The 25886-nt window shown below is 41.2% G+C and overlaps 3 protein-coding genes and 1 non-coding gene across 5 annotated transcripts; 3 read left to right on the top strand and 1 right to left on the bottom strand.

The window, feature by feature from the left end:
• Positions 1 to 1371: 1371 nt before the first annotated feature.
• LOC106650648 (nucleoredoxin-like) lies at positions 1372 to 25886 on the bottom strand. The gene is made up of 7 exons (XM_014368788.2): positions 25386 to 25886; positions 13860 to 14129; positions 13651 to 13751; positions 9224 to 9419; positions 2502 to 2592; positions 2279 to 2415; positions 1372 to 2197 (listed from the first exon to the last, which is right to left on the bottom strand). Exons 1-7 carry the CDS (start codon positions 25884 to 25886, stop codon positions 1946 to 1948), a joined length of 1548 nt encoding a protein of 515 aa, XP_014224274.1. The 3' UTR covers positions 1372 to 1945.
• LOC106650709 lies at positions 4763 to 7061 on the top strand. Its single transcript, XM_014368878.1, has 3 exons — positions 4763 to 5487; positions 5555 to 6145; positions 6207 to 7061. Exons 1-3 carry the CDS (start codon positions 4913 to 4915, stop codon positions 6655 to 6657), a joined length of 1617 nt encoding a protein of 538 aa, XP_014224364.1. The 5' UTR covers positions 4763 to 4912; the 3' UTR covers positions 6658 to 7061.
• On the top strand, positions 10231 to 13479 carry LOC106650710 (60S ribosomal protein L3-like). Of its 2 annotated transcripts, none has more exons than XM_014368879.2 (7): positions 10231 to 10305; positions 10900 to 11092; positions 11406 to 11574; positions 11872 to 12194; positions 12397 to 12599; positions 12850 to 13005; positions 13205 to 13479. In XM_014368879.2, exons 1-7 carry the CDS (start codon positions 10303 to 10305, stop codon positions 13394 to 13396), a joined length of 1239 nt encoding a protein of 412 aa, XP_014224365.1. In that variant the 5' UTR covers positions 10231 to 10302; the 3' UTR covers positions 13397 to 13479. The 2 variants fall into 2 exon arrangements, with proteins under 2 accessions (XP_014224365.1, XP_014224366.1); XM_014368880.1 differs by lacking the exon at positions 10231 to 10305 and adding an exon at positions 10372 to 10393.
• Positions 10744 to 10821, top strand: LOC111694068. Its single transcript, XR_002763558.1, has one exon. It is a non-coding gene; the product is annotated as a small nucleolar RNA U43 (small nucleolar RNA).

Here is a 25886-nt window from a genome sequence, read left to right as displayed (position 1 = left end):
AGTCCAACAGTTGTACGAATATATTCGCAAGGTGTCTTTTTACGATGTTACTGGTATTGTTACATGATATATCCTTCACTATACGGAAGACACGCGCCAAGTCTTCGTATTTTTCAATCGCGACTGAGCCTCGCTACAGCTCATTTGGCAACTTCTTCCGACAAATAATCGAAATATCGTGAACAAAATTCAAAGGTCTTCGAATTCCAGGCTTCCGACGTGGAATCGGGTAGGTATTGATTCGTCGCATCCTTGACCCAAGAAATCTCGAACTCCCGGTTTGATCAGGTCATCAAAGTCAGGTAATAGTTCCTCATTTCGATTAGTGTGGATTTGGCGCTCGAACATTTTATCCTCGTTCAAATTGGTCAAGTCCGCTCCGTGTTGTTGCCTCCACATCCAGCCGAGCTGCAGTCGCTTGCAGAGGAGGTGTCGTCGTGACGATTTCGTGCTTCGAGTTGAGCTGCCCGATCGACGAGCATTTTCACCAGATCGGCAACTGGCCGCCTCCAACTGCAGAGCCTCGAGCCGGAAGTGCACTCGCACAGACACAGTCGTGAAGCTAAGTCGATTGCGGGTAGTCCGGTTGATTCGGATTGGCTCCGTTATCCAATGAAATTTTCAGGTATCTCAGAATGTCATCGATTTGAGAGAGAGAGGGGGGGAAAGAAAGAGCCAATAGTTGTTTCTGTGGGTGGAGCTCGTCACGTGCACGAGTGTTTTCCAAAATTCGCGCGTGATTTAAATTTTTGACAATAGACGCGTCAGTGTGGGATAGCGTACATTACTGCCCATAGGCCACAAAAAGAGATAAGTTCCAGAGTACGCGTTATTAGCACGTACTCTAAACACGTGCTTGATGACCATATGCTCGAATTCAACGTGTCAAAAACCATTGTTCGTTCGTATAGACCTCAAGCGTCGGCGGGGCTGCTCACTTTGACATTTTCGCGTACAATTTATTCCTCGTGCGAAATAGATTATACGTACAAATGGCGCGCATTAAATATTCTATACGCGCGACGATAGAAAATTGAATCGGAAACGCTGCGGCAAACAAATCCGTTTAATAAATCTTCATTTACGCGACGCTGCGAAACCCCTTCAGCGTTCGGACTAAACTAAGAAGACGATTGATCGTGCTGCTTTTTTTTTAACGAGTGGAGGCAAACTTATCCAAGTGTGTATCATTACGCGTAGTTGACATGATGGATACAAGTTTATTACTATAATTTTTTTTTAATGTTGTCGTGGGCGAACGAAAGTTTATTATAATTAAGAATACAATATCAGTAGTTATTGCTTACTTATTCGTTTTATTCAATCAAAATCATAAAATAGTTTCACATTCACAATAAAGAGGTTCTCGCATTGAAACGAACATTTTTTTTCTTTATAACAACTGAGTCCGCAAACATACCTCTACACACATATAGCTATATGATATAATTTCATTTTGGCTTGCATACAAATAAGAAGCTTTGCTTTTTTTCTCTCCTAGTAGTACAATAAGAACTCTGATTAATTTACAAATATATCTTTTCGAAGTTTGAATCGTCTTCCAAAAATATCACGATTATAATTGTCGCCGTTTCATATATTTTCCATATATAGAATTTATCAATCTGGACACGATGTAAAGAAGCTTAGACTTTGTTATTAAGCGGTGCTACACTATATACCTACAACTAAAACTCATTATACAGTTTATTAATCGGGCGGGCCTCTTAAAAAACAAAAAAAGAAGACACAGGAAAAAATTAACGGAATATCGCTAAAATACTGTCGCGCACCTTATATACTATCGTCAACTAAAATTTCGTGAAAATCTACAATTATCACATATTCGGTTACTCGAGTTTACACACACGATATAATTAGTTCTCTCGTTACGCATCGTCGCGTATTCTCTCTATAAATTAAAAATTTTAATGATTGAACGCATTCACTCTTGGCTCTCGTCGGGCTGGTGTTGCTGCTGGTCGCCGCCGCCGCTCTGCTTGTGCACCGCAGTGATCTTGTGGGTCTGCAGCTTGCCGGCGCGATACGAGTCGACGAACTGCTGGACCGACTCGACGCCGATCTCGGCGCCGTCCTCCATCACGGCGTAGAGGCCCCGTGGTATGTCCACGGCGGTGAGCAGCGGCACCGCGTCCTCGAGGCCGACGAATTCCCGGAGTATGTCGGACGTCTCGCACTGCAATTTTTTTTTTTTAATTTTAATTTTAGTTCATTACACGTAGAAAATTGAAATTTAGAAATTGTTATGTATACTCACGTCGAGGGCAATGTAGAACTGCAACTGATCGTCGGGATCGTCGAAGTTGGGATCGTAGTCGGGTCGTTCGCGCCTGTACAACTCCGCCGCGGGCAGCAGAACGCTCTCGCCGAACTGTATCTCGCAGTCGTCGCCCTCTGCGAAAGAAAAAAGAATCAGATGAATTTATCTATGATTGCAAAAAAAAAACTGCTATACGTGCATGAGACAGTGCTGTACTGACCAACAAAGAGAATGATGGCGGGTGCGTCGTGGAGCGACGTCGCATATTTTTCCGTGAGGATGTTTACCAGCCGACTCGTCCACGGGAAGTTCTGTGAATCGTGAAAATGAGACAGGATCGTTAGGAATATTATTTTACGCGTTTTTTTCTTATTTTATTTTGTTCGTCTCCCATCGTGCAGATTATTATCGACGGACACACGAGCGTCTCGAGGGACGCGTTCAAAGGAAACTCGAGCGCGAGCGGCGAGCTGAAAGAAGAAAAGCGACGCGACGGCTTCTTATGTATGATACATGCGGTGGGGAAGCGTTGACTACGTCGGCGGGGCTGCTCACTTTGACATTTTCGCGCACAATTTATTCCTCGTGCGAAATAGATATTATACGTGCGAATGACGCGCATTAAAAATTCTATACGAGCGACGATAGAAAATTGGATCGGAAACGCTGCGGCAAACAAATACGTTTAATAAATCTTCATTTATACGCGATGATTTATAACGTATCGCGACGTTGCGCGATATTTCGTACCATAACTATACACTGGGTCCCCGCTACGCGTGCCGTCGCGGTATTTCCATGAAACATTCATGAGGCGCGTTACAAGAGCCTACCCGCCCCCGCTGGAAAATGCAATTTCATTATTCGATGTAGTGGAAGTGTATTACGCGGTTTTGTGAATACGCAAACGAAAAAAATTGAGGCATCGGAAGTTTAACTGGGAGCAACTTTTCTATTCGGTTTAATTTTTTTCCATCAATTTTTCTATTTTAAAAATAGATTGATTAGCTTGGATTTTAACTTTTTTTTTAAATTACCTTGAAATTTCATTTTTACTGTTTGTTGATTTTCATAATAAATTGTATTTATCAAATTGAGTTCGCTAGCATGTTTGACATTTAATACCTTTATTTTCTACTGCGGGACACAAGCCACTTCTGCGGGCCTTTTCCTGAAACTTTGCGTGTTAAATATTTAAATATTTACTTCTTTTGCGTGTATTTACAAGTGCGCAGAATGCACGTCACTTCTCGTAATTTTCAGAGCAACCCCCTGAAGTTACTGCGTCAACATCGCGTATATTTCTTCAAGAAATCAGTGGTCTCTATGACAGCCACAGTTGAAGCGATCGCAGTCATAAATCACCTTGAATAAATACTTGAACACATATTTTCAAAAATGCACCTCACTTCTCGTAACTTTCAAAGCGAAAAATTAAAACTACGTCATCAAGATTGTATACATTTCATTAGGAAAGCAATAGTCTCTACTTTAGGCACAACCACGAGTGAGACGATCGGAGCCATAAATCACCTTGCACAAATCCACGTTTTTTATATAGGACTGAAACTTGATATCTGAATTTGAATAATATATTTCTGTTGAAATGTTCGATTTATTCAGCCAATTATTAAAAAAAATTTTCTTACGTACAATTAAGTTGTTCATATTAATTATTGATCGAATATAGTGGCATGACTAGATGCACATAATTTACTCAAAAAAAATTATCGCAACAAAAATTTTATCGAAATTTTTTCAATTTTCAATGACTACCTTTATCTATTTTGATCGCTTCGAGACTTTTTTTGATTTCTTGCAAATGTCTTGTTTAAATCCATATATATTACATATGGGTTTAAGTCAATATCGAGTTACCAGTAGTATTTGAACATAGCACTAAAAATTTCTGAAAAAAATCGATTGTTCAAACATGATGTGGACTACAGTAACTCAATATTGACCGAACCCATATGTAATATATATGGATTTAAAAAAGACATTTTCAAGAAATCAAAAAAAAATGTCTCGATACGATCAAAATAGACAAAGATAGAATTATTTGAAAATTGACCAAATTTCGATGACAATTTTTGTTGCGATAATTTTGTTGCGTTGTGTATTTGTGCAAGTTGATTTATGGCTCTGATCGCCTTACTCGTGGTTGAGCAGAGAGTAGAGACTATTGCTTTCCTAAAGAAATGGATGCAATCTTGATGACCGAATTATGTAATTAGCATCAATGGGTCCGACGGATGCCAATCCGCTGTATTTTGACTGTGAATAACAGAGGTGCGATACAGCTAATCAAAAATGTAGTTATAAATTGAATTGCTTAATACATAAAAATTATTAATATGACAAGAAGAACGTGAAAATTATGTTTTGGTATATTTATTCTTCTACCGATTTATATCCTATGTGAGCTAGAAAACACAATATTGATGTGGAGCAAAGCGTAAATTCGTTTGACTGTTGGTATTGACACAAAAGCTATTATTATCGAACGTCTTACACATCAGATTGTAATATTAATTAATCTGTTCAAAATTAAATATTTATAATAAACATTCAACGTCCAATAGTTTTAAAAATAAAGTTTCATCAGTATAAGAGCAGTTGACAAAAAAAATGCCACCAACATTAATGACTAAAGAATATTTTCGTGAAAAACCCGCTGCTGTTCATATTATACTTTTAGTGGATTATTTGAATAAGAATAAAATTACACAAGAACATTTAGATAATCAAGATATTTTGGATGATATAATACGTAAGGGAATGGGTAAATCTGTAAGACAACGCCTTCCGCCAAAAGATATTAATGCGTTTAAAGAAACTCTTCGTTTTTTTAACATTGATGAATTGAAGAAAACTAATCTATATCGAATAAATCGTGGTATATTGGCCGTCGCTTGTGTTGAACATGTCTTATACCCCGGAAAAGACCATAGAGAATATAGAAAAATATATAACTGCAGACATGATAAGGCAACCGTTATGTATAAAAATCTGCGTAAACTTTGTGGTTTCACAACAGAAAATGAACTTGATCCTATTATAGTTAGATCAAGTAGATTTTTTTTTAGGAACAGCTTGTTTTATAATAAAGAGACATCCCTACAAACAGTAAGATCTTATTTGAAAACGGTTGACATTAATGCAGAAGAAAAGCACTACATAATGAATGCGTCGATTCAATTTATGTAAGTCAATGTATTGAAAATGCCTGCTACAATTATATAGTCTAAAAAAATTTAATTTAATTTCCAGTAATAATAAGAAAACTTTTAAAACTTTTCGCACTGTTCCATTGCCAAGATATAATATAACTCGAAAATATTTGCAAATAAAAGCAAGCGCAGAAGTTCTCATTAATTTGGTAAATTATTTGGAGAAAAAAGAAGTGAAAGAAGAAGATTTAGAGAACGAAAAAATTTTAATCGATATACTACGCAAGGGGTTGAATAAATTTGTCACCTATGCACCTATAAAATTAGAATTAGAAGTGTTTAAAAAAACGATTCTTAATTTTAAAATCGAATACTTAACTGTAACTAATCTTTATCGATTGAATGCCGGGATATTAACGATCGTATGCATTGAATATGCTCTTTTTCCTGGACTAGATTATGAAGAGTATAGAAAGATTTATAACAGCAATTACTCTAAGGCCACCGCATTATATAAAGAACTCTGTGGTATTCCTAAAGAAAATAAAGTCAATGAAGCCTTAGCTAAATCGGCTAGATCTTTTTTTCGGTGTAAAAATAAAAATGTGGAAACGATTCGATTATATTTACAAAATATCGATATTGATTCTGAGGAGATCGAATATATAAAAAATGCGTCGATTGAATTAATGTGAGTAAATATGTTAAAATTAATACAATTATATACTTAAAATATTTAATTTAATTTTCAGTAGAGGTAATGAAGCTCTTTATGCTGATAAACCAGGGACAATTACGATAAGTCCAATCGAAGATAGTCCAATAAATGTGACCACCGATGACGAGGAAACCCTTCCACCTATCGTAGATATTCCATTGGAACATAGTGACCCTCCTTCAGTAGTATCAATACCGGTAGACCAGGGATTTCTTTCCCGTTACTCTCCCAATGAGGTGGTGTTGGCGAAAAGGTTTAATTCGTATTTCTGGCCAGCAAAAATTATTGAAGTCTATAGTGATAAAATGTATGTTACATTTTTTCCTCTATCAGAAGAAATGGAGAAAGAGGAAGTCTCATCGAAAGAAGATGTCAAAGCTTTTACGGACGAAGAAATCGAAGCCGCTGGTGCCTCTTTATGTACAGGCTTATCACAAGTAGCCTTTGAAAATGCAGTGAAATTTGCTTCAGCAGAATTGAATTGAATACATTCTCGTTAATTTATGCATGCAATAAATCATTTTATGATAATTATACTCCAGAAAGTCGTGGTTTTCATCTCAAAAGATTAGTGATAAACTTATAGCAACCCCAAAAGGTGACACTCCGACCACTTGAAGGTAAATATTTTTTTTACATTCAATTGGAGGCCTCAGTGGGGAATGCTTATCGAAATAATCATTCAAGTGAATACTCTAAATAAATGCGTCAATTTGCAATAACTCTATGAAAATTGAAAAAAAAAATATAAATTTGTACAATAAAATGAATTAATATGCCTTGTTGTGTAACGCACCGTTTAATGCCACATTTTTGCGCCATTTATTTAAACTATTTGCACTGAATCATCATTAAAAATATAATAAAATGTCTAAAGTTTCATTTACAATTATGGCTACATCATTTACGAAGGGTACACATTAGACTGGGTCGTTTTTGCAAAAATTTTTTGTATCGCCTGGGCTCATGGCTGAGCTGAAAGTTCAAGGTTTCAGATGAAAAAAGCCGGGCTGCAGAAGTCAAAAAAGTGACCGGAACCAGTGTCGATAGGCTTTTGAAGTTTAAAAACGTGCTTCGGAAATTTAGCAAAATCGCTCTGAAAATGGCAATCATATAATAGATTGCTAACATTGCTCAGAAGGTAAAATTTATGTCGACAAAACGTTTTCTTACGTATTTTTGTGTGTAGAATCGAATTTCGTAGTCAGTTTTGACCTAGGAGGACGATTTAATTGAAAAAATGCACTTTTTCGATATCTTTATTCTGCGTGAAAAACAAAAAATCGTCTTGTAAACGTTTAAAAATGAACAGAAAAAATTTAGAAAATTTTTTGACACTGCTAAAGTTTAGGATTTTTTATGACGAATCCAATGGTATAAATTAGTATACACTTTGAAATTATTTTAATGCAGAAAAATACATCTTTATCCCAAAAAACGACATTACGAAAAGTTGAAAAATCGAAAAGTATATTAGTTTCTTCCAGGAAATGGCTAAGTAAAATCAACTATGGAAAAAATTGCATGAAACTATCTGATAGGTTTTTTTCTCACCTTCCCAACGCCGGTTTCAGAAGTTAAAAATTCTCAAGATTCGCTGAGATACAGCTATTTTCGTACGATGCATTTTTTTAGCTTAAAATTCAATAATTCTGAGCCAGCTCTATTCATTAAAAAACCAGCGAAGCAGAATTTATCAGATAGTTTCATGCAATTTTTTCCATAGTTGATTCTACTTAGCCATTTCCTGGAAGAAACTAATACACTTTTCGATTTTTCAATTTTTCGTAATGTCGTTTTTTGGGATAAAGATGTATTTTTCTGCGCGATTTTGCTAAATTTCCGAAGCACGTTTTTAAACTTCAAAAGCCTATCGACACCGGTTCCGGTCACTTTTTTGACTTCTGCAGCCCGGCTTTTTTCATCTGAAACCTTGAACTTTCAGCTCAGCCATGAGCCCAGGCGATACAAAAAATTTTTGCAAAAACGACCCGGTCTAGTACACATGTGCACGCGTAGACATGGCAACTGCACTCACGAACAAACAGACAATTATTTCCTCAGCTTTCCAAGAAGTCAGATTTTCGAAATTTCGGTGACATTTCGACCCGCGTAATAGCTGTTTCGTCGCGCAGTACCCCGTGTTGTTCAAAATCGGATGTTTTAAGACGTTTATCGACGTTTTTTAATTTTTATAGAAATAACATGTACTCTCTGAAAAATATGTATTACGATTAGAAATCTCCTCAGCTTTCGAACTATATCACAAAATCTTAAAAATACATTTTTTGAGATATTTAATGTTTGAAGTTCATTTTTAAAATTTTCCGGGAAAAAATGGAAAATTTTCGGAATTTCACTCCACTATTGAATAGCTGAGGAAATTTCCAATTGAAGCCATATGTCACATAATTTTTTTAAGTGAGTTCAGGGGGTTTTTCGGCGAATTAGAAATTAAGCAATTTCAGGCGAAATTGCTCCACGCCTATAGAATACTTGTGGTATTAAACGCCTCATATGATCGATCGACTTTTGCAAGTGCATCTTCGAAAAACGTAAAACTCTAGGAACGCAAAAAATTTAACACGCAAAATATACGAAAAAGACTCAAAGAAATGGTTGTATCTTAGTAATAAAAAAAATCACCTTGGAATTTAAAAAAATAAGGTATAATTACTTTGGAAAAGGGAATAAAAATACTTTTCAAAAATTGAATAACATTTTTCCAGCATCAATGAGCTCTTAATTCCATTTAATTTTAATAACTAGGTCACTTTAATTGAATTTCAAGTATCGATATACCTCAGCTTTGCTTCGACTGATAATTTACACGACCTCTGAAGCTTTTTATTTCTAAATATGATCGACTCACATTTCACTGTAGAAATTACAATCAAATCTTTAATTTTCTTAATTATAAAATCTTTTTTTCTCGTATTTTTCTCGCAATAAAAAATACGATTCGCTCGTAATAAAAAACGCAATCATATTGCAAGATCGACGTGTTTGATTCCAATCTTAATACGTGCAAATACTTTTTTTTATACTTACGAGACCCTCGGGATCCTCGAGCAGTTCCGTGCGACCCTCGAGGGTGATTATGTTGTCCCTCGGATCGAGTATGACCAGGGTGGGTATGGCCTGGACGTCGAGGGCTCGGGCGAGTCTCTGGCGTCGGTCCTCCTGCTCGAAGGGTATCCTCAGCCAGGGCATCGTTTCCGTGTACGTCTTGTACGATTCCTCGCTCCTGTTGAAGGCGAAAACATGAGAGAGAGTTCACGATTTAATTATAAAAAATTATATCGCATAATTTATTTAGACAGAATTAAATGTTCATCGATGCATGAGTTCATTGCATGGAGTCTTTTATGTATCATAAGTACTTTTTTTCCTACTTTTATCATTCAGATCTCGTTTGGTATTATCTATCGGGCACGATGCGGATTTTTTTCGAGAGGTTCGTGACCTATTATACCAATTATTAGCGTATTATATCGGAATCACCCTGCCGAGTCTATGCACGCAGTTAATTAATACACGATAATGAATATTACTCATTGTTTGAACGCATTCTCGTTGACAAAGAATTTGACAAACTCTCCAACAGCTGGCAAAGGTGCCGGTATTATTGTGCCGATCGAGCTGCGGTAATGGAATTCGTGTAATTTTATACGATCTACTTTGTATGCAATTTTTGTAGAAAATTATACATTTTGTTATTTTTTCCTGCAGCGTTATTTTGACAATTTCAGCTATAGTTCATATTTTTTTCAATAAAATAAAAAGTATAAATTTCAGCCGACAATTTGGTTGATTGACTGATAACTATTTATAAAATTTTTTTCACTGTTTACGACGCCATTAGAATTAATCTATATCAAAACCTTTTTATACATATTTTTATTTCCAATTTTGTTTCCTGGCTAATGTTCGTATTTATTCGATAGAAAAAAAAAATAAATAAATAAATGCATTGACCGTCACCCGACAGAATTATTGGCGCGCCTCGAGCGCGCTTTATTGGAGACTGCGCGGAAATTTACTCTCCCAGGCGGCGCCACGACGTTGCTTGCGAAGTCTCTCGCTTCGATCTAGAATTCTCTCTATTCCTTTTTGTACGTCGGGTCATCATGGTAAGACATCGGCTCTCCGAATCTTTTTTTTATTAATTGCATCTACTTTGCATCTCTATTAATTCTAACTTAAACTTCTTTTAAAATGGTTGGTTTACTGCATTGATTAAATATTTTTTATTTATAAAGCTGATTTTCGGTTATAAAAGTGCTGTGAAAAAGCCATGTGTGCCGGCTATAAATTCTTACACGTGTAACATGTTTGGTTAGTTTTTTTTTAGCCATCTTGCAATTATTCTAATAATTCTCTGTAAAACATTTAACTTAACACTAACAACGAGAAAAGTTTCTATTAATTAAATTAGTACGAATTTTTCGGCGATATTTCAAGCAATCGTATTGAAAAAATTTATTCACCACCAACAATTTTATATCCGAGCTATCTTTCCTTAAATATGGTATAACAATCAGTTTTCTTCTCTTCTACACACATTTTACATGATGATTTAGATAATTCTTTGTTTATGGTTAAAACTGATAAACCATGAAGATATTATTCTAGGGCGGTCTGAGCATTAACCTAACACTCAAAAATACCCGACCTCGTGTCTCCGGCAGTATGATTAATTTTGTGCTATTTCTTCATTCTTTCAGTCTCACAGAAAATTCAGTGCACCCCGTCACGGGTCTATGGGATTCTACCCCAAGAAGAGGTCCCAGCGTCATCGTGGTAAGGTAAAGGCCTTCCCCAAGGATGACCCAACCAAACCCGTCCACTTGACGGCCTTCATCGCCTACAAGGCCGGTATGACCCACGTCGTCCGTGAGGCTGATCGTCCTGGATCAAGTAAGTTGGCTCATTTCAATCTGCTACCTCGTAATGCTAAAATAATTTTTGAACGCCTGGGGATCACTTTCTTTGAAATTGATGGCAGTACGAGAGCCGTCTGTACGGTATGTTCTCCAGACTGCAAGGCGAATAGAGAACTTGCCCCCTACTTGTAGGTGTGAGCATAAGTTCGGTATATTCCATAATCTTGATGTAGCCCGTTGGGCCAAGACAGAGAGACAAACCATACTGAACACAGTCTTATAATATAATGTTACTTTTAGTTACTGAAAAACTAGAACACTTCTAACATGTAAATTTATCTTAACAGAGGTCAACAAGAAAGAAATTGTTGAGGCTGTCACCATCCTCGAAACCCCACCAATGGTTGTTGTCGGTGTTGTTGGATACATCGAAACTCCCCATGGTCTCCGTGCTCTCACTACTGTGTGGGCCGAGCATCTTGGAGAGGAATGCAGAAGACGTTTCTACAAGAACTGGTAAGTTTTTTTACAGTACCTTTTGAGCATATCTTTTTTATACTTCATTACTATCAAAAAGAAATATGCCATGCAATATTTAACCGGAGCCGCTAGTTTGAACCATTGAGAAACTAATCTCAAAAAGAATTCTATAATGATTCTTGAAAAGGCTCAACTAGTAAGAAGGTGTTGAGATCTCCTCTCACTCGTGGTTTTCACAATGTGATCCACCGATGAGATCCTCACATTTTCCAGTTCCACAGAATAAGGACAACCTCAGAAACAACTTCAGAAAGGATATTCAATTTTTCATAGGTACAAGAGCCAAAAGAAGGCCTTTACCAAGGCTTCCAAGAAATGGTCCGATGAGGCTGGAAAATCTAACATTGAATCAAACTTCAAGAAAATCGTGAAGTACTGCAAGGTTGTACGCGTCATTGCCCACACCCAAATGAAGCTCATGAACCAAAGGCAAAAGAAAGCCCACATCATGGAAATCCAACTTAACGGTGGATCTATCGCCGACAAAGTTGCATGGGCCAAGGAACACTTGGAAAAATCCATCCCCATCAAGAATGTCTTTGCTAAAGATGAGATGATCGATGTCATCGGTGTCACCAAAGGAAAGGGATTCAAGGGTAAGATATCGCTTTGTTTATTGTTATTTTTATGGAGATGTTCGAGCTGATTCAATTACCATGATGAAAAAACATGATTGCCTAATCAGACTATTCTGGTGAAACACTCATGCTGCCTTCCTACTGAAGTTATTGAGTTCGTCAAGTACTTGATGAATATTTCATTTGACATGTTTCTAACGTATTATTTTTTTTCTCAAAGGTGTTACTTCCCGTTGGCACACAAAGAAGCTGCCCCGCAAGACGCACAAGGGTCTGAGGAAGGTCGCTTGTATCGGTGCTTGGCATCCAAGCAGAGTATCCTTCACCGTCGCTCGCGCCGGTCAGAAGGGATACCATCACCGTACTGAGATGAACAAGAAGATCTACCGCATCGGAGATGGTGTACACACCAAGGACGGAAAGGTAAATTTTACTTTCAATTACATCCGACTATCTGCCTCTAAAAACTCGAACTTGGACTTTGTGCCTTGGGTCGAGTACCCTAGTTAGTTGAGGCTAGAGCAAATCTGAGCTGTGTCATAGTTCTCTCTTGTGCTTTTATCACTTGGGAGATTCCCAATCAAGCTACATTTTCATTCATTTAAAAACTCATTCCTCCAAATACTTAATTTTCAACGAATTCTTTATTAATTATGTACGTTTATTTTATTAGGTTGTCAAGGATAACGCTTCCACCGCCTACGATCTCACTGAGAAAACCATCACCCCCATGGGTGGCTTCCCCCACTACGGTGAGGTCAACAATGACTTCATCATGATCAAGGGTTGCTGCATGGGAACCAAGAAGCGTGTCATCACTCTGAGAAAGGTGTGTAAAGAGTTTTTGAAAGATATCATTAGCTACTACTCTTTTTTTTTTACCATGATGAGTATACCTAGAGCCAAAAGGATTATGAAAAAAATTTCCATGATTCTGAATGATAGGACTGAAGCAAATACTAGAATCAAATTCATATCTGTAATTTCCCCTTGCAACGATACTAATCTTATGCCTCTTTTAATTACAGTCGCTCCTCGTCCACACCAAGCGCGCCGCTCTCGAGAAGATCAACCTCAAGTTCATCGACACCAGCTCCAAGTTCGGTCACGGTCGCTTCCAGACCGCCGCCGACAAGGCAGCCTTCATGGGTCAACTCAAGAAGGACCGCATCCGCGAGGAAGCCGCCCAGGTGGCCGCCGCCGCCCCCATGGAATCCTAAACGGAATCCTACCTCATACATACTCGTTGACGAGTATTGTAAATAGTAAAACGAAAAAAAAAAATTTTTTTTTATTAATTTAATAGATGAATTTTAATTTTTTAACAAAAAACGAAGCTTTGTCGTGCATCCCCCGAACGAATCCGCTCCCTCTATTCCTGTCAATCTCATTCTCATTACGTAGTCTATAAATGAATAATCGACGAGGAAAAGTCGAAGCAAAAAGCTATTATGATATTCTGTCGATATCTCACCTGTCCGAGCTAACGAAAATCACTTCGAAGTCGTGACCGCGCTCCCTTATGCGCTGATACGTCTCGACGAGCTGCGGCGTGAAAGCCTTGCAAGGCGGACACTGCAAAAAGATGAAAAAAAAAAATTACAATCTCGGATCTGTCTCTCACGCGAACTCACGATTCGCCTTGTAATTCGTTCATGAAAAAACAGGAAGTGCAATACGAACCCAGTGGGCACTGAAGTAGACGGCCTTGTAGCAGTGTCTAAGCTCCTCGTGCAGCATCGGCTCGTTGCTGTCGCGTCCGGCGCACGGCAGCAGCGGGCCGTCCTCGAGGGCCTGCTTGGGATGGGCCGGCCGCCAGGGGAAGCCCACCGCCTGGGGATCGGCCAGGGCGCGCTCGACGCCGCCCCGCGTGATCACCTGGCCCGTGGCGTTGTCCAGCAGCACGAGGGTCGGCACGCCGGCCTTGATGCGGTAGCGGCGCGTCAGTCGTGTCTGTTAAAAAGAAAAAAAAATAGGGGTAAAGAGTTAGAAAAATCTTGTCGTGTCATTACGCGTTCATTGAGCTTCGACACAATTCTTGAGGTATTCAGCTGCAAGCTTTACATACCACCTCAATCGATCTGTATATAATCTCTCGACTCGGTCTCGGTTTGGATTATATACGACGTATACAATATAACGTAAAGCCCTTATCGCTTGCAGCGAATCATACGCACGAAAAATCTCGAACGACGAGAGATACGCCGGTATTTCGTATTATAAAGTATAAATGTCTCATATACGCGTCGGCGCGCGAAAACAGCGCGTGACATATTGCACGAAGTCAGCCGTTCATCTCGCTCGAGATGAATATATGCGGTTTTTCGGGGCATTTAAAATACGGGGAAAATTCACGCGCGAAATTTTCGCACCCTCTCGGACAATTCAGGGATATATGCTTTTCAATGCGGAGTCACGTCACGTCACGCCACCGCCGCAAAACACAAGAAAAAAAAAGCTCGCGCGCTCGAGTCGCGCAGCATGTGCACGTCGACGAATTGAATGGCTCTCGAGCGACTCCGATCCTAGACTCCGACAAGCGGCAGCCGAGTCCCGGGGAGAGGCATTCATTTAATATAATCGAGCTCGACAGACAGAGAGAGAGAGAGCTGAGGCTCGTCGCGCAAATAGCAGCTAATTATGATTAGAGGAAAACGAGGCAAATCCATTCTCGAGCTTTCTCTCTCTCTGTCTCTGGCGTTCGTATGTGTTTTTTTTATGCACACACATACACATCACGAGACTCCGAGGCCAACACAATAATAAAGCTCTCGTGCAGCGAGCGCAAGAATATATATATCCCGGCGTGTACATGTTGTATACGAGCAGACATGGCGAGAGTCTCCAGTATTCACACCCCTCGGTTTGGTACGTGATACCCTCGCTATATATAAAGAGAGAGAGAGAGAGAGATTACGAAGGGTTGGTCGAGCGACGTCGGGTCCCTCGGCGAGAGTTTCACCTCGAGTGCGCGCGGCAGAGAAACATACATATAGAGAGTAAGCGCGGAGCCAAGCAGTACAGTCTCCCAAGTCATTCAGTATAAGATAGCATATACATACACGAAGAAGCAAGCCCCAAGGTAAAAGAGAGCGAGAGAGAGATGAGGAAAAAAAAGCAACGAGCAAGAGAAAACGGAAAATGGAACTTGAACTGAAAGAGAGAGAGAGAGGGCATGATAAAAAAAACACGTTATGAAATATGCCATTCCCCGGGACACGCGCGCGACAAAGCGCGTGGACCGTTTATCGGATGCTTCTTTTTTTTTTTTGTATCTCCGCGAGTGTAAAATGCGCTTTCGCGCGCCCCGAGACCGGCAAATGGAATAATAACAGCGACAAAAAAACAGACGTGTAATACGCGCGTGTGCCGTAGTATACAATCGGCAAAACAAACGATCGTCGCGCGGACGTAAGCGAAAAAGCATATGTCAGCTGGCAAACATTCGCTAGGCTGTATGTATGTATATGTGCCCCCCCCCCCCTCGGGCTGCAGATTCTCCGTGCCGAGGCGCGCGTAACGAGGCGAGGAGGGAAAAAGCACAGCTCCCCACCTCGTATACATCTATATGACATTATGAATTGGAAATTCGTCGTGTAGGTGACACTCGGCGCATAAATATAGATTAAGCGTACTACCACTATTATATTATTTCTATGATATAAGCTCCACGAAGCGAATTACTGCAGCGGCGGCATTTTTAGAAAATCGAAATTGCCCCCCGCGCCCGTCTCGCCTCCCTTTATCATATTCGATTTCGCACAGACGACTGATCGAATCACCTCTCGACGTCGACGTCGACGTCGTCGTTGTCGTTGCCGCGAGCGTATCGCGAAACGCAAAAGGGGGAGAATAATATAATATCGCGTATGCCAGGCTATTTATAAATCGGGAACACCTTCATCCAATATTTGCCAGGATCATCTCGTTCGATTATTAGCCCCTCGTATACATACCGCTTAGGTACTTACGTATTTATAATGCGCGAATTTCCAACCAAATGCGCAACGGAACGCAGAATACGTTATTTATAGACGCGTCACGCGAGGGTTAATCGCGCGAGCGTCTCATCATACGCATGGTCACACGGAGCACGTGTATATAGATAGGCGTAATCTATGCAAATTCAGACACTTTCAATTAGTGCCTCGGGTATCGGAGCGTGAGGTAGGTTTGTATATTTTCGATTGTAAAAAATCGCTGTTCTGAATAGTGTGAGGAGTTTTGAAGGGATTCATTTACCATGGACGTGAGTAGGTAGCGAAAAAAGCTTGCAATTTGTGTGACTCATTTTTTCCAAAATTTATTTATATTTATTTTCTAAATTGAACATTGTTTTTAAGTAAAGAGATGATATTAGAGAAACTCATGGGGTTTAATATAAACCAAAATTTTTATGTATTAAGTTGTGATGCGCGAACGATGCTTTGAATTGATGTGGGCTTTGAGCTTGCTCTCCTTTGTATATTTCTTTCCGCATAAATTGCAACCGTAATTGATGCCTTTATGCAACGAATCCGTGTGATATTTGAGGGAGGCCTTAGTTGTGAATTTTTTTCCGCAATCGTCACATGTATAAGTAACACCAATATGCGTCGCATCAACGTGGATTTTGAGATTACATTTTTGTGTGAATGTCTTGTGGCATATATCGCAGGCGTGAGTGTTTTTATTATGCATTGAATTCATGTGAATTTTCAGTTTATCCTTTCGAAAAAATGTCTTGCCGTACATATCACATGGGTGAGTTATCTTATTATGTACTGAATCCATGTGGATATTGAGATTACCCTTATTTGAGAATGTCTTTCCGCATAAATCACAAGCGGGAGTGATATTATTATGCATTGAATCCACGTGAAGTTTAAGACTTCTTTTATATGAAAATTTCTTTTTACATAAATCACAGGTGAAGTAATTATGGCCATGCAACGCTTCCACGTGTTGCCTGAGATTATTTTTTCGTGAAAATGTTTTGCCACACGTATCGCATTTGTGAGTGATATTATTATGCACTGAATCCACGTGACGTTTGAGACTTTTTTTATATGAAAATTTTTCTTTACATAAATCGCAGATGGATTTATTATGGCCATGCGACGCTTCCACGTGTTCCCTGAGAGTATTTTTTTGCGGGAATGTTTTGCCACGCGTATCGCATTTGTGAGTGATATTATTATGCACTGAATCCATGTGGATTTTGAGATAATCTTTTCGCGAAAATGTCTTGCTACACATATCACAAGCGGGAGTGGTCTTATTATGCACTGAATCGACGTGATGGTTAAGATAATTCTTAGCTGAGAGATTTAAATTTGTATCGAAATTTATATTTGTGTCTTCTGTAGCGCCGATAAAAACTTCCTGTTTCGCTTTCTCTTTGGGTTCCACTTTTATTATGTTCAGAGTGTTATAATCATTGCTATCTTTTATATTCTGCAACGGATTTTGATTATCATCGTCGAATTTCTTACTTTTTATTGAATTAATGTTGGGCTTGACGTCTTCACATTCAACGACTATTTCCACTTCGTCATCGAATTCACGATTTTCTTCAAATTTGGAAAGCGTAACGGTCTGTCGAAAAATCGAAGCTATGTAAGAATTTTCATAACAAGAAAAATACGAGTTACATATAAATATGAATCCTTACTGCATTTTCTTCAATTAATGGCAAGAGTGGCAAGTTTTTCAAGTCGGGTTTCTCGTCAATCATTTCTTGATTATTTTCATTAAGCGACACATCGCTTGGCTCCTCTTTTACTCTAAAATAAATCCGGTAGACTTGAGTATTAGGTTATGACGTTATTATGATTTCATTATCAAACAATAAAAATTACCTGACAACGCAATCGAGTCCGTCACTGGATTCCATCATTGTCACATGGAATTTCACAAACGATTGACCTCTCAAATATGATTTTCCATATAAGGCAAACGAAAAACTAAACACGAAAGATAAGATCGAAGAATAGATGCGTGTGCTGCGCTCGCTGTATCTTCAAAAACTGCGTGCGAATCGGAAGATCATCAGCTCGATGAGCTCCGCGCGGCCCTTCTCTGTAGTACTGAGAGCTATTTGGTATGCACGGCAAAACATGTATAGCGGGCAACACACCGAGAGGTCGCATGCACGACGTAAACAACGGAACAAGTACACAGTTCTGTGTTCTTTGTTGGTTTTTCTGTGCTGTGAAATTTCGAAGTTATCCAAAGGTAGGATAGTTATAATTACGTCGTCGAAGAAATTAGTAAACAATTTATATCAACGATACGTTTGTACGGAAAATTGAAAGACAAATGAAATGATTCTAGCGTTCGCGAATCTCCCTGAGAAATAACTATCATTATTATCTTACACAAACGCAATAATGCCACTACTACTATATAGCGACACGCACAGTAGTGAAATTTAGAAGAAAATTTCCTTATAAATACGCGATAATATCGTAATAAGCAAAATATTTTTGGGCTCCGACGACTATGGAGATGCAAACGCGATACCGATATCATATATTTTTCAACGCGCCCAATCGGACGAAAAAAAACCAGAGTCGCTGAATAAGAAGTTGAATGAAACGTCGCCGTGAAAGTTGAATGAAGGTGCTTACAAGGAATATGTAAAACAAAAGGTCAGCGGCATGAAATTCGCAGCGGCTAGCTGCAGCGTGGTCCGACCCTGCGCGTCCCGGGCGTCGATGTTCCGCAGCGTCTGATAGCCGAGCAGACGCAGTGCAGAGGAGTCAGTTCCTCCTCGTCGGCCAGATTAGGATCACCGCCCTTTCTCAGCATCGCCATGATCAGATCCCTGTCCTCTCGTACCGTACATGCAGGCCACATGGAAATGCCCAAAACCCGACTCGTCGACGTAATTCGAGTCGTATATCTTCGAGAGCTCGAGGACGATGTCTCGGTTGTTGGGGCACCGCTGCTGGCGTCTGGCCACGCGGCGACGCAGCTGCGGCTTGCCGTTTTCATCGATTTTGGGTTCGTTCTTGTAGCCGGTCTTGGCCACGTACCCGATGAATTTTTGCGCCCTTTTTTCTCCGGCTGGATTATTACCGCCAGCCGCAGTAATTCAGAGAATCTCCGCGAGAAGACACTCGATCTCTTCGGGATGAAAGATTTCCCGAAGGTTGGAAAGCGGAAGCTTCCAGTCTTCGATCGAGTTATAAAAAATGATTCCACCGCTCGCGAACCATTATCATCTTCTACAAACGCAATAATGCCATACTACGCACTGTATAGCGACACGCGCAGTAGTGAAATTCATCCGAAAGGAAAATTTCGACTGTACACGAACCTCGAGAGTCTTTTCCTTTATGCGGCTCTTGTTAATGCCTCTTTCGTCAATTTTATTCATGACGATCGTATCGCGGCGGAACGTATATAAAAGCGTGAATAGGCCCTATATATATATATAGCCCCGAAACTGAGCAGCGCACCGACAAGCCACTCGTAATAATGCGTCGAGTGGGCCGCCGTCGTCCTCGTTCAGCCCCGCGAAATTGCCAAATACTCGCTAAATAGCTGCCGCACTGGCTTACTGTTGTACGACTAGTGTCTCTCTTGAATGTACACGAGGTTTCGTCGGGTATAAACGACGTATATATAATTTGTGATTATACGAGAGGCCCCTCGTAACAGCGGCGTATAAGTACTCGACTCTTCAATTTTCCTTATAAAAATATCGCGGTAACATAATAATAGGCAAAATATTTTTGGGAGCTCCTACGACGACTATGGAGACGCAAACGCGATACCGATATTATATATTTTTCAACGCGCGCAATCGGACGAAAAAAAAAACGAGATTCGCTGAATAAGAAGCTGAATGAAACGTCGCCCCCGCGGGGGGAGACGCACAGGCCGAGTTTTTCCTTTTCCGCCAAGTTGACGTCGGCGGCGACGACGACGACGACATCGCACAGGGACATGTTATGTACGTGTGTGTGCAGCAGGGGGGTGCACGCATGCCCCATGGTTACAACACACCCCCGCAGCAGCAGCAGCCCGAGCACTAGAGACGACTCTCGAGGACTCGCGTGTGTGCGAGCACGAAAAATGAAGGGGAGGGAGGGGGCCTATACTGTATTATATACCCCCCGTGCGCTACACGTGTTCGAGAGAAAACCCCGTCTGCGCCGGCGAAACATCGTCTCCCCCCTTCTGCTGACTGTGTGGCTGTAAGTATGTATGTGTGTGGGTGAGCATAAAATACACGTATACACATGCAGCACAAGTATATAGACGAAGTATAATCCCGTACACGCGGCGGCGTTAACTCGTTGTATTGCGCCGCGTCGAGCCGGTACATAACTTGTGTCTGTGTGTACTCGCACACGGATACATTGTGGACTGTGTGTGGTACCTTATATAGAGTTGCCTTATATTGATTTCGATGTGGCTAGTTTTCAACTATGTGTACTATATACACGCCGGATTTTCCTCCGTTTGATCGATGAGTCCCCACATGCAGCCAGCAGAGAACGAATGGATGCGTATACCGACCGCAGCCGGCCGCTATCAGAGCTATCTTCCTGTATATTTACGTGTAAAATAACGCGCACCCGGGGAAAATAATGCGACCCGCGCGTACATTTATATGCATTCGGCTCTCCTCGACTGCACTTACACACTTATACAGACAGAGCGAGCAGTTCATAAATTTCGCGCGATTCGTTCGTAAAAAGTGAATGTGTGGGTGTGTATGTAGTACTTACACCTATATGCGCGTGCGACGAGATAAAAAAGAAGAGGAAGCAAAAAATAGTCATTGCCAAGATTGGTGCACTTGAAACGAACGTAAGGAGTTCTGTACATACGTGTGCGCGGGTAGACGCGCGCGCGAACGCCAAGTAAAGCTATGACACATACAACAACACGTGTGCGCGACGGATAAAAACACGGCGGAGCGAGTCGCGATGTAGACGACGACGATGAATGTGACTCATTTTTTAGTAGTCTGCATCTCTTCTTTTTTCTTCTCGCAGCCAGCCAGAATTTTTAATCTTCACAATAGTAATAGCGGGTTGATGTTTTTTTTTTGCTTCTCAGTTGTAGGATACATTACGCGAACTTTTACACGAGAGCGATACTTGGCTGCAGACGGTGTTTTTTTCGTAATACACGTGGGGATGATCACCGTTATTATTATCGTAATGTTTTTTCGTATCGTATATGTACGTGTAATCATCATCGTCGTCGTTGCACCATTGAAGAGAAGCTCGGAAAGAACAATATCGGTTATCGGGGAACGAAAACGTATATACGCGAATCGAGATAATGAAAAAAAAGAGAGACAGAGAGGATTTTTTTTTCGACTCGTATGTTTACACGTTACATACACACACACGCCTACACATCGTTACAAATCGTCGAACGAAATTAACTCTTCAACTGATCATAGCAGGCACTCGCGGGGCGGGGGGCGAAAAGCAAACACGACTACTCGCGCTCCGCACACGTGTGCGTACCATCACCTGCGAATCAATGAAAGCGGCGAACTCGTTGAAAAAACTTGCTTTTTTTTTCTTCTCGAAAAAAGAGAAAGACGACGAATTTTTTATTGTGCGCGCGAGCTTGGGGGGGAAAGGTTGGTGACATAAATATGGAGCTGCCTCGTGGAGTTTCACTCCCCAGCGAGCAGCAAGTATAGCATGCACAAGTGTCGTCGTCGTCGTCGTGTGAGCTACATGTGCTGCTGCACATACTGCAATAGGTGCATACACATGACGCTCGACGCAAGTGCGAATGACAAAAGAGCGATATATATGGCGGAGTCGCGGGTGCGATGTGTGTGCGGGTGTGTTTTCATTCAAAAGCGAGCCGGTACGGAGGAGGAGGATTCAATCGCTATGTATCGTCGCTGCTAATTTTTTCTTTTCTATGCGTGTTAAAGGTACGCAGGAACTAGGCGCGGGCGTCGATTCAAGTATTAATGAAAGGCAAACATCAGCTGGTTATAGAGACGACGACGACGACGACGTTTTTACAGTCTAGCAAACGTCGCTTAAAGTATTATTTACGTGTATATATAGCGAATAGCCTACTTGCATTTACCGCCCCCCAAAGAGCAGCTCCCAAAGAGTGAGAGTAAAAGAGAGAGAAACTCGCAGATTTCGAGGATCTCGGCGTATATACACGCGTTTCTTTGCTCCGAGCGTCTGATATTTTACCCGAGCGAAATATGCCTGCTGTATGAAAGACCTTATATAGACGAGTTTCTCGCCGAGCTTGCATCAAGGTTGAAGCTAAAGAGAGAGAGAGAGAAAGAGAGAAAAGAGAGCGACGAGGGAGAGAGATCTCGAGCTCAAAGCTTTGATGGAAAGTCGAATGCGCGTCTCGACGGTGCACAGAGAACATGCCACCGACGCCGGTACTTGATACTTATATACACACACATGTACAGAGTCGAGGAATCTAAGCCCCACACTTGTATATACAGCGAAAAAAATGTGGGTCAGTATTTACGTTAAACGAGCGAAATAGGCAGACGTAGTCGCGAAAAAGAGCAGAGCTTACCCCCCGGGAGTATTTGGTAGTCGGATAATCGTTATACAGTCGTTTAAAACGTATGATTCGCTCGCCGCGCGCAGTAATAATCTCAATGACCGAAATAGTCTCTTTTTCGCTCGTGCTTTGCAAGCTCACCACGCGATATATCGATGCAAAAAAAAGGGTCAAAGACCCGATACACACATAAACGCGCGGAGTGTTTATAATCTGCAGCTTGCAGCTTGCAGCCACGCGCGATCAGTTTAGCCGGGCACGCGGAGATCGGATTGAATAAAGAGAGACCGAGAAATTCAATGAAAATGGATAATAATAGTCGTGCGCGAGCTTTTTGTGTAACGTATACATATAGACGGAGGGAACGGCGGAGCTCGATTAGCAGTCGACGACGATATCCTGAAATAATGGCAGCTTATGTCCTTTTCCGTGCACGATCGTATAATGGCTTAATCTTACTCGACGACGACGACGACAACGACTTTTTCTCGCGTAATTCGATTTCACAGCGAGCTTTACATTAGTATATCTGTACATAGTACAAAAACGACGACTCGTCAAACGAGCCTTCATTTCATTTTACTCATTTCTGAAATAAACGTCTCTCTCCGTATAATACACAATGGGCTAATAGAAACGCGAAAATATTCGGAAAAAAAAGAGAGGAAGAAAATTGCGCGCGCACAGGAGGAAAAATATTATAATATTACGCTTCGAGAGGCGCCTGATTTTTTTTTATCATGCAAATACACACGCAATTTCGTAGATAGATATATATAGACACGAAAACGGCGTGTACCCCCCTGCGCTAAATCGAATTTTCCCGTAAACTGCTGACTTTCTGTGCGTCTACATAGTTATATAGTGGCTTGATGCGGAGCAGCAGTAGCAGCAGCAGCAGCCGTCCCTTTAATTCTCTCCTTATCTAGCTCTGCCAAGTTCGCTGCTCTCTCTCTCTCTCTCCCCCTCTATGGTCGTAAATTCACTCTCTCTTCTCGCTGTATACCACCCACCCTGGTGTGCCGCTGGAATTACACGTGCTGCAAGGTATACGCGTACGCTATGTGCGTAGGCTAAAAACGTTTTGCGCATAAAAAAAAAGAAGAAGAAGAAGAAGAAGAAGGGAGCGTAGCATACAGCAAGGGGAAAAGTCAATGTATAAATGTATGTATACGCACACAAACGTTCGACTTTTTTTCTTTCTTTCTTTTTTCTTCCTTTTTTTTTTTTATACACACGCGGTTTATATCGACCGGAAAGCGAGTATCACGCTTCGCGGCGTCATTTTATTGCACATATATATATATTATATTATATTGTTTATACGTCGAGTGCGGCACAAACACACGCGCACGTATATCCCATATAGCAGCATATATTACAATAATAATAATTCCTCGTTGTTTGTCGATGCCGTATAGCGGGCAAACGAAAATATTGCTCGCTTCCTTTTTCTTTGCTCCTTTTTTCTTTCTCTTCTTCTTCTTCTGTCTTGGCGGATTGGGAATCGCATAAGCCCGCGCGTAAGACAGCAGCAGCCACCGACGACAGAGAGACTTTTCTTCGAGAGTTGGGAAAACTGTATATAAGACACGAGGAGCGAATCGAGCCGAGTTTTCCTCCGGACTCGAATATACAGAAATGCGCGCGAGGCAACTTTGTTTCGCCAACTACTTACTCGATGATTTATATTACCAAGTTTTCGAGCGTCTGTGCAGCGTCTCGACGACGACGTCTCGGGCCATTAACGTTATTATATCGTTGTGCGTGCTCGGCGTCTTTTATTTAAACGTATCTAACGAAAAAACAATATAATCGAGCTTGATACGCGCGGAGTACTCGTGCACCTGTTCACGTTTTTTTATTTCACGCTTGATTGAACCGAGTTCGACTCGATGGAGCGCGAGCGACTTTTTACCATCTAAATACCTCTCCGTCTTCTTCTTGTTTTTGCGCATCGATCGTCGACGATGATGATTTTTTTCTCGATCCCGCGAATCTTATCGAGCGAAACGAGCTACGCACTATATAGCTCATAGTTGGTTCATTGCTCCAGGAAACGAAACGCGAGCGAGAATGGCATTTAAATACGAACGAATGGGAGGGGGCAAAAAATATACCTCGAGGTATAACGAGAAGTACACGAATACATAAATTTTATACCTTTGCCGCGAAAAACTGGCGCTTTAACGCGCGACTTTAACACATAAATTTTGCGCACTTGATTCCGAGAGCTTGTCGGAATATAAAGTATACATACGTTATTTAATACACGCGTTCAATTATATTTTGTTCCGCGATTTGCGCGCAGAGTACCGCACCACCACCGCAGCGGTACTCGAATTTTCGACAAGACGTTAATTGCATTTATATGCGAAGAAACACGTACTCGTTATGTTTTACACTGTCGAGCTTACTATATATACGTAAGTACGAATTTGCATTCACCGCACGGTGTGCGCGTAGTACAAATTCATTCGTGTTCGGAGAGAGAGAGAGAGAGAGATAGCATCGCACCAATTTCGTTTTTGCATGCGGCGGTGCTTCCCGTTCTCTCTATATATCGGCGTCGCTTTGTTCGAGCGAGCCCCGCGTGTGAAATGCAAACAGTAGCGACGCGATATCTCGTATTTAAGGTATCAGCCGATTAGCGATGAAAAAAAAAAAACCCCCACGAAGATCACAAAATAAGCTTACCTTGCGCTCGTAATCGTCGCAGGCGACGGCCAGCCAGGGCAGATCGGACACGTGCTCGCGAAAGCTGGCCTCGACGTCGAGCACCTCCTGGGCCGCGGCGCCGCTCCACAGCAGCACGTGCACCACCTCCAGCTTCTTCTTGACATTATTACCACTACCACTGTTGTTGAGAGCCTCGTAGAGCTGAGCGAGATGCCGGGTGAAGTCGTCGCAGCTCGCCGCCGGATCGACGAAGCTGAAGTACAGGCCCAGCACCTCGCACTGGTTGACCAAGAGCTCGAGGGTGGACGATTTGAGGCCGGGCTTGGCGCAGCGGCATAGCTGCTTGCCCAGCAGACGCTGCTGCCAGGCTACCTTGTTCTGGCTCAGTGAAGGTGCACCACCACCGTTGTTGCTCTTGCCGTTGAGATCCATCAGTTGCTGTTGTTGCTGTTTGTTATTTCGACTCGCGCAATCGTTGACGTTGTTGGCGACGTTGGGTACCGCCGAGCAGGCGGCCAT

Source organism: Trichogramma pretiosum, unplaced genomic scaffold (genome assembly GCF_000599845.2).
Source record: "Trichogramma pretiosum strain Unisexual culture from Peru unplaced genomic scaffold, Tpre_2.0 scaffold38, whole genome shotgun sequence".
NCBI classification, from domain to species: Eukaryota; Metazoa; Arthropoda; class Insecta; order Hymenoptera; family Trichogrammatidae; genus Trichogramma; species Trichogramma pretiosum.
This window is presented reverse-complemented; position numbering and strand designations above follow the sequence as displayed.